Below are 8,781 nucleotides of genomic sequence, written 5' to 3'. Positions count from 1 at the left end.
TTTACTTTCCTGTGGACTGCTGTATCAGAGGTGAAGAACATTTTTCCCCTTACAGGGCCAGACTGTCTTAGATACAGATAAAGAATGCCTATACATGGAACAACTGAGCTGAAATATGATACACAGGGACCTGTCATGAATTGGAGTAAAAGTGACAAATTGCTTTCAAATACATCTGGTCTCTTGTTCCATTGGCATACCTTTTCTGTCAGTCTACAATCAACCCAAATGCTACTCAATTTGAATCTATTTTTATTTACATATTTAAACACATGCCTACATCGGCACAGATACGTTTTATGTGAATTTTAATTTCATGAATGAAAGATATCTGTTTTGTTATGAACTGTACTAGCATGGAGCGCTACAGACCTGTACCACCCAAACAGGCTAATACCCGTTTCACAACACAGTGACTTTAGTTTGACAGGCTTAATTTTTTACCATTACAGTATGTGTTTAGACATACCTTTCAAAAGGTGCACGGGTCCGTTGAAGGACATACCAGTGAGCCAGATCCAAAGCAGTTTCTTGTTTGTTTTGAAGTGTTATGCAAACATTGTGACCAGCAAGACTGATCAAGTTGGCTGCCTGTGCAACTGCATCTTGCAGCTGTAGATCATTCTCGGCCTGTATGATCTAAAAACAATATGAGGAAATTATAAAATGAATTATTTGACTCTACTATTTAGTAGAACATACAAAACTAATAGCTTCAGTGTTTAATTAGTACATTAACCCTATGAAACCCCATAACCGATCAGGAGGCTGAGGTATAAGTTATTAAGCTGGAAAACGAGTGCAATCATTAAATTCTGTAACCAACAGAACCAACAGAACCATAACCTGCCACACACATTTTTAGTTCTTCCTTCTTGTAGCCATTAAAATGTTTGATCTTTTACTAGAAAGGTGCAGGACTCGGGCAAGAAAAATTAGGGAAGTGTTAGTAAAAATGTTGGACAAGCAAAAAAAGACCTACAATGAAATTGAAAGAACCAAAGGAAAATATGCTCACCGACTGCACTTGTGACCTTGTTTCCTCATCAGTAATATGATCAGTGCTGACTTTTACATTGTCTGGACCCTTTTGAAGACACTCATAGAAGAGTTCAGACAAGAAACATGGACTCTGTCCCCCGTGGGCAATTGACATTGCCATGATCTGGCCAGCATAGTAGTATCCATTATCTTTCATTGCTGTTAACAAATAAAATAAAACATCATCTCAAAAGCTTGCATCATTATTTTTGTTACTGTGGCATTTTTTATAGTACAAGTTACCAAATATTATTTCTGAAAAAAATATTGCCCATACAGTTGCACCCATAATAGTTTGGATAATAACAAAATCATCTTAATTTTGCTGTGCACCACCACCTTGGATTTTAATACCAAACAATCAAGATGATACTAAAGTGCAATTCCTTCGAGGTATTTTATTAAAAAATGGCACCAGCTGATTAGGAATTACAGTCAATTTTATACATTATCCACCATCTTTAAAGATGGTTGCTTTAGACAAGTGATTGAAAGCTAACACCATTTTATGTATTATTTTTAATACAAGGATTAAAATTCTTTACAATTCTTTACAGCCTTACAGTCAGATCAGGTAACTGAGCTGGCTTGTTATGCTTTGGGTTATTATCAATTTACACTGTCCAATCAATTTAGCATTTGCATTTGGCTGAATCTGAACAGATTGCCCTTTACACTTCACAAATCACCGGTGATATCATTGACAACAGTAGTGGCTTGGTTCTATGGCAGCTACTCATGCTCGTGTCATAACACTGCTTCCACTATGTGTGACTTAAGCTATTCTTTTCTTTACTATGCTTTTCTCCTTCCATCATTTTGGTTAATCTTGGTGTCATCTGTCCATATCTTCATAGTAGTATAGCATAGTTCTTTTAGATGTTTTCTGGCAAAGTCCTTCCAGTTATTTACTATTGCACCTTGTTGTAAAACATCTGTGTTTCCATTCATAAGTGCATCTCTTGATTGTTGAATTACACCATATCAGTCATTTGCATAATTACTTTTGAGAAATGAGAGAGCATGTATAAAAATGTCCAGAATTTCTAAATATGTAGTACTGTTTCAAACCTTTCAACTAAAGCAGACAATCTTCCCTTCAGTCAATCTAGGTTTAATTTTTTAAAATCCTCTGTGGTGGTACAAAAATTCTGTCATTGCCAAAAAAATGTGTTTAGTTAACTGTATGAGATACTAAACTCGTACATGTAATCACAAACCAATTGATGTATAATGTATTGATGTAAAATAAATCAAATGGCAACAATTAATAAAATTATAAGTACCTTTAGAATTGCACGTAAGAACTTTAGCATTGGGTGGACCTTCAAAGATGCCAAGTTTGTCCTTGACTTCACAGAGGCAAAGTCGGAAGAACTCCCGAGTAGGTCCTCCATTGTCAACAGCACCCTCAGATATTCCATAGTCATCAGTAAACTTCACATCTATTTTTTTCTCTGGTGAAAAATTGGATCTGCCCATGGCTCTGGATGCTCCATCCCACACATTTCGCCTTATGATGTTGAAGCGTACAGTGCTGTCATTATTTACTCTAGTAACAATCTGCTCCAAGATTCTCTCTAAGCTCTGGACGTCACTGAAACATACACACACACAAAAAAAAAACAGTAAAGAAATATACTAGTCTCAATGGCAATAACCCACCAACAGAATAATGATGTACCATTCTTAAGACTGTAATTGATATTTAACAAAAAAGAGATACAAATCAAGAATGTTTGTGATAATGGAAAAAAGATTAAGTTTAAGTTAAACTAAGTTTACATTTTTATCTTGTCATAAATACACTAGTATTTATAAATAGTATTAATACACTATATAAATACAAGCAGAACAAGAAAAACAACAAGATCCAACACTGACAACCAACCTCCATTCAAAAAAGTAAAAATAAACCAAAACATATATCAAGTAAAATATAAGTAATCTGATAGCCTTGGTAATCTTCAAATGACAACAGAAATCACAGGTTGCAGTTCGTAGTTTCCTTATTCAAACTGATCCAAAACTAGACAGTAGATGACTCCTTTTCCGCAACAAACATAAAATAATGGTTAATATGTTGACCTTTCAACATGTAAAAGTTTGTGTTGTACTGACCTTTCACTTGCACTTGAGTCTAAAGACCTTGAAATGGCTTCTTGGAGGTCGGGGTCATCTGACAGGTATTCTTCCTCAAACAGGCCAAGATATGTACTGCAAAGCCAGAATGTTTTGTAAATTATTTAGTTAAATTACATATAAATGATGTTGACAGAATTACATTATCACAATACATAGATTGGCCTCAGCATTATTAAAGTTGTGTGGGATCATCTTGACAGAGAACAGAACAAAAAGCCTGGAAAACTATTCCTGAACCATGCTTAAAGAAATTCAATAAAAAGAAGACATCACCATCAAGAAAGCTTGGTTAAGAGAGTTCAAGCTATGTTGAAGACTAAAGTAGCTCATATCACATTTTGAATTTTAAGCTCATTAAAATTCTACAAGTTTTGTTCTACTCTAATATACTGCGCTTCCATGTCTGTTTGTAGACAGAATTTTGTAGACTTCAGTAAATCACTGCGCTTCTTTCCTATTTTTCCAGCAAAATACAAAGAAAGCAGGGGTGGGTCATGACTTTTGCACAATATAGCTCAAAAGATTAAAAGATACAAACATGTACAAAACACATACCTGTAGGATGTGCTGGATAAACTTGGCTGGGTAGGTCCATTGGACACACTGGAGGTGTTACTAGAGAAGACACGCGTGTCACCAGTAACACTGGCAGAAGAACCCACTGATAAGCCAGGTGTGTTGTAACTGACAAAGGCAGATGTTCCACTGGAGTAAGGCTCATCCTCATCAGTAGCAACGGCAGCAGGATTGGTGGACATTGTGAGGGTGTCAGCAGAGATGGAAGATTCAACAGTACAAACATCTTGGGTAGCAACGCACCAGATGACCTCATCATCAACAGACATGGACTGTGCGTTAACAATGGGAATGGCTGAGGGAACTTCTTTAGAAATTTCAACTGTGAGAACACAAAGAACAGGAGTTTAACTTTTGAATAACATCTAATCACATATATAGCTTTTGCTTTTCATGTATTTAGGGGTACATTTCTTCCTGCTCAAAATATTAAACTAAATTTAAATATGATTTTAACAAAGACTTGACACTTAGCTAAAGACACAATGCCTAAGATGACTAAGTAACAGACACTGAACCAACTTAATTTACAGTTTATTTGGAGCGACTTTTAGATAGGAATATTTACCGCATTTGTCAGAATTCAACGTTTCTGTGAAATCCTGCCTGCTTGTATGGCTACTCTCTCCATCAGAATATGTCTGTAAATTAAAACAGATAATACATTTCATTATACTGACAACAAAATGTCATAATAAATATTAGTAATATGTTTATGTATTATGTATTAAAACATAATACAAGTGACAATGTTTAAGGGAGTTTAAAATCCATCTTTGCCTTTTTCACTCTCATTTTATGAACATACATACATTTGCTGAAATGATCAGGATTACTTACTGATTCATTGTCCTCACATAAGATGACCTTGTCAGGTCTGACATAAATTGACTTCTGATGAAACAGTTTTTTCACAAGGTCTCCATTCAAAGTCTGTTTGGAAGTGAGTGATGGCTCAACTAGTTTGGTGTGGCATGCCAGCAAAATCTGTAGCCTAGGGGAGGAAGAAAACATAGTATATATGAAATTTTTGTTATGGCTAACAGACTACAATACAATACAATACATTAAAAGGCTTAATTTTTGTTAACTCTAAAAGATATCAATCCAGTCATCCGATCGGTGCTCCCAGATCCTTTTTGGAAATACCCAAAGTTGACCTTTAATAGTATAATAATCTAAGTAACAAAAAATTTATTTTTTTTTATAAAAAAGGATCTAATGCTTACCTGCATCCTTCAACAACTGGCTGGAAGGCAGTCCTTATTGCCTGCATTACTTTGTCTGAGTCCCAGTCACAGCTAAACTCCAGTGCAGATTTTATATGTCCATTTTCAAAAAGCCAAGCTTTTTTGTTACGCCTTGGCACATGTGTAGTTAGATGGTCTGGCAAGAGAATCACTTCTTTGGTGAAAGACTGAGCCACAGAATGTGACCTGCTTAGTTGTGCTGGAAACCTAATGGAGGATAAAGGCAAATTAAACATTTCTGCATGTTATATTACACTTCTCTGATCAATGAAGTACATTTAATTAAAAAAATACACCATGCTATACACATGTCTAATCTGCATTAATAAACACCCTCTAGCCCCATGGTACAGTGGGGCAAAAAAGTATTTAGTCAGCCACCGATTGTGCAAGTTCCCCCACTTAAAATGATGACAGAGGTCAGTAATTTGCACCAGAGGTACACTTCAACTGTGAGAGACAGAATGTGAAAAAAAAAATCCATGAATCCACATGGTAGGATTTGTAAAGAATTTATTTGTAAATCAGGGTGGAAAATAAGTATTTGGTCAATAACAAAAATACAACTCAATACTTTGTAACATAACCTTTGTTGGCAATAACAGAGGTCAAACGTTTACTATAGGTCTTTACCAGGTTTGCACACACAGTAGCTGGTATTTTGGCCCATTCCTCCATGCAGATCTTCTCGAGAGCAGTGATGTTTTGGGGCTGTCGCCGAGCAACACGGACTTTCAACTCCCGCCACAGATTTTCTATGGGGTTGAGGTCTGGAGACTGGCTAGGCCACTCCAGGACTTTCAAATGCTTCTTACGGAGCCACTCCTTTGTTGCCCGGGCGGTGTGTTTTGGATCATTGTCATGTTGGAAGACCCAGCCTCGTTTCATCTTCAAAGTTCTCACTGATGGAAGGAGGTTTTGGCTCAAAATCTCACGATACATGGCCCATTTCATTCTGTCCTTAACACGGATCAGTCGTCCTGTCCCCTTGGCAGAAAAACAGCCCCATAGCATGATGTTTCCACCCCCATGCTTCATAGTAGGTATGGTGTTCTTGGGATGCAACTCAGTATTCTTCTTCCTCCAAACGCGACGAGTTGAGTTTATACCAAAAAGTTCTACTTTGGTTTCATCTGACCACATGACATTCTCCCAATCCTCTGCTGTGTCATCCATGTGCTCTCTGGCAAACTTCAGACGGGCCTGGACATGCACTGGCTTCAGCAGCGGAACACGTCTGGCACTGCGGGATTTGATTCCCTGCCGTTGTAGTGTGTTACTGATGGTGACCTTTGTTACTTTGGTCCCAGCTCTCTGCAGGTCATTCACCAGGTCCCCCCGTGTGGTTCTGGGATCTTTGCTCACCGTTCTCATGATCATTTTGACCCCACGGGATGAGATCTTGCGTGGAGCCCCAGATCGAGGGAGATTATCAGTGGTCTTGTATGTCTTCCATTTTCTGATGATTGCTCCCACAGTTGATTTTTTTCACACCAAGCTGCTTGCCTATTGTAGATTCACTCTTCCCAGTCTGGTGCAGGTCTACAATACTTTTCCTGGTGTCCTTCGAAAGCTCTTTGGTCTTGGCCATGGCGGAGTTTGGAGTCTGACTGTTTGAGGCTGTGGACAGGTGTCTTTTATACAGATGATGAGTTCAAACAGGTGCCATTCATACAGGTAACGAGTGGGGGACAGAAAAGCTTCTTACAGAAGACGTTACAGGTCTGTGAGAGCCAGAGATTTTCCTTGTTTGAGGTGACCAAATACTTATTTTCCACCCTAATTTACGTATAAATTCTTTACAAATCCTACCATGTGGATTCATGGATTTTTTTTTCACATTCTGTCTCTCACAGTTGAAGTGTACCTCTGGTGCAAATTACTGACCTCTGTCATCATTTTAAGTGGGGGAACTTGCACAATCGGTGGCTGACTAAATACTTTTTTGCCCCACTGTAGCTAGGATAGGCTCTTGGAAACCTGAATTGGATAAGTGGAAGAGAATGGATGGATGAATGGATGGATAGATGATGGAAGATAGTGGGATGGATGGGTGGAGAAACTTAACAATCACATAAACAAATGTCTTCAATTCACGGAGTACTTTTTGTTGCTTTAAAAAAGGTTTCATTAAATTATATACTGCCAACAACTATGTATTGTAACAACTGATGTGCTTTGCTTTTACACAATGTTTGCAGATTAAGCTTACGGGACGTGAAATATTATAGAAATGTTTCCACAATTAAACAAATTAACTGTTGTGCACAGTTTAGTCTCCACGTCCACACGCTGTCAGTCTATCGCACAGTTTTTTTGTTTTGTTTTTTTGTGATATTTTTGTTTACTTAGCTTCGTCGAGCAATTGAAACCTACGGGCTATTACTAACCTTCCACTAGTAATTTCAGTGCATTTAGTTCTGTTCTTACCTCTTCTGCCTTGGGCCCTTTCGAGTAAAAGGTCTAAGATTGTAGATGGGACCTGTTGTGGGGCACTCCTGTGATGTGGAAGGCACGTTCTCCATAACGTTAGCTGGATAGCCAGGGGTTATCTGACCGGAGAGGTTCACTGCATTTGGTCTTCCACGATGAAAAAGTGAATAAATTTCTTCATCAGTAGTACGATGCGGTACACTAGTACAAATATTAGGTTGGCCAGAACATGCATTTGCCAAGGTGTTAATTAGCTCCTCATTACTTAGAATTTGAGCCACAAAATTCCGTGCGGACTGGCTCATAGTGCAATTCCTCGCAGGTACAAACAAGGAAAACACTAGATGGCGCAAGCGCCTCCGTGACGTCAAGCTTCATTCTATATATTCAGAAGATCATTCTATATATTCAAGTTTCATTTCATATATTCAGAAGATCATTCTATATATTCAAGTTTCATTCTATATATTCAAGTTTCATTCTATATATTCAAGTTTCATTCTATATATTCAGAAGATCGTTCTATATATTCAAGTTTCATTCTATATATTCAAGTTTCATTCTATATATTCAAGTTTCATTCTATATATTCAGAAGATCGTTCTATATATTCAAGTTTCATTCTATATATTCAAGTTTCATTCTATATATTCAGAAGATCGTTCTATATATTCAAGTTTCATTCTATATATTCAAGTTTCATTCTATATATTCAAGTTTCATTCTATATATTCAGAAGATCGTTCTATATATTCAAGTTTCATTCTATATATTCAGAAGATCATTCTATATATTCAAGTTTCATTTCATATATTCAGAAGATCATTCTATATATTCAAGTTTCATTTCATATATTCAGAAGATCATTCTATATATTCAAGTTTCATTCTATATATTCAAGTTTCATTCTATATATTCAAGTTTCATTCTATATATTCAGAAGATCGTTCTATATATTCAAGTTTCATTCTATATATTCAAGTTTCATTCTATATATTCAGAAGATCGTTCTATATATTCAAGTTTCATTCTATATATTCAAGTTTCATTCTATATATTCAGAAGATCATTCTATATATTCAAGTTTCATTCTATATATTCAAGTTTCATTCTATATATTCAGAAGATCGTTCTATATATTCAAGTTTCATTTCATATATTCAGAAGATCATTCTATATATTCAAGTTTCATTCTATATATTCAAGTTTCATTCTATATATTCAAGTTTCATTCTATATATTCAGAAGATCGTTCTATATATTCAAGTTTCATTCTATATATTCAAGTTTCATTCTATATATTCAAGTTTCATTCTATATATTCAGAAGATCATTC

At 36.3% G+C, this 8,781-nt stretch overlaps 1 protein-coding gene and 1 long non-coding RNA gene across 2 annotated transcripts; both read right to left on the bottom strand.

The window, feature by feature from the left end:
* Positions 1-459: 459 nt before the first annotated feature.
* On the bottom strand, positions 460-3,944 carry LOC113028433 (G2/M phase-specific E3 ubiquitin-protein ligase-like). The gene is made up of 5 exons (XM_026178694.1): positions 3,742-3,944; positions 3,163-3,258; positions 2,328-2,638; positions 1,019-1,200; positions 460-639 (listed from the first exon to the last, which is right to left on the bottom strand). Exons 1-5 carry the CDS (start codon positions 3,942-3,944, stop codon positions 460-462), a joined length of 972 nt encoding a protein of 323 aa, XP_026034479.1.
* A 21-nt stretch (positions 3,945-3,965) lies between these two features.
* Positions 3,966-4,759, bottom strand: LOC113029695 (uncharacterized). The gene is made up of 3 exons (XR_003273471.1): positions 4,603-4,759; positions 4,331-4,403; positions 3,966-4,084 (listed from the first exon to the last, which is right to left on the bottom strand). It is a non-coding gene; the product is annotated as an uncharacterized LOC113029695 (long non-coding RNA).
* Between the last annotated feature and the right edge of the window lie 4,022 nt (positions 4,760-8,781).

This window comes from Astatotilapia calliptera, chromosome 2, assembly GCF_900246225.1.
Source record: "Astatotilapia calliptera chromosome 2, fAstCal1.2, whole genome shotgun sequence".
NCBI classification, from domain to species: Eukaryota; Metazoa; Chordata; class Actinopteri; order Cichliformes; family Cichlidae; genus Astatotilapia; species Astatotilapia calliptera.
Note: the sequence above shows the minus strand (reverse complement) of the source record. Positions and strands in the feature narration are given on the sequence as shown.

Bases quoted from the DNA above. Each gene is read 5' to 3' on its own strand.
- LOC113028433 (XM_026178694.1), bottom strand. From the start codon at position 3,944: ATGTCCACCAATCCTGCTGCCGTTGCTACTGATGAGGATGAGCCTTAC. The intron at 3,259-3,741 runs GTATGTGTTTTG...CTGGCTTTGCAG, and splicing joins TTATCCAGCACATCCTACAG to TACATATCTTGGCCTGTTTG. The intron at 1,201-2,327 runs GTACTTATAATT...ATTTGTTAACAG, and splicing joins TCTTACGTGCAATTCTAAAG to CAATGAAAGATAATGGATAC.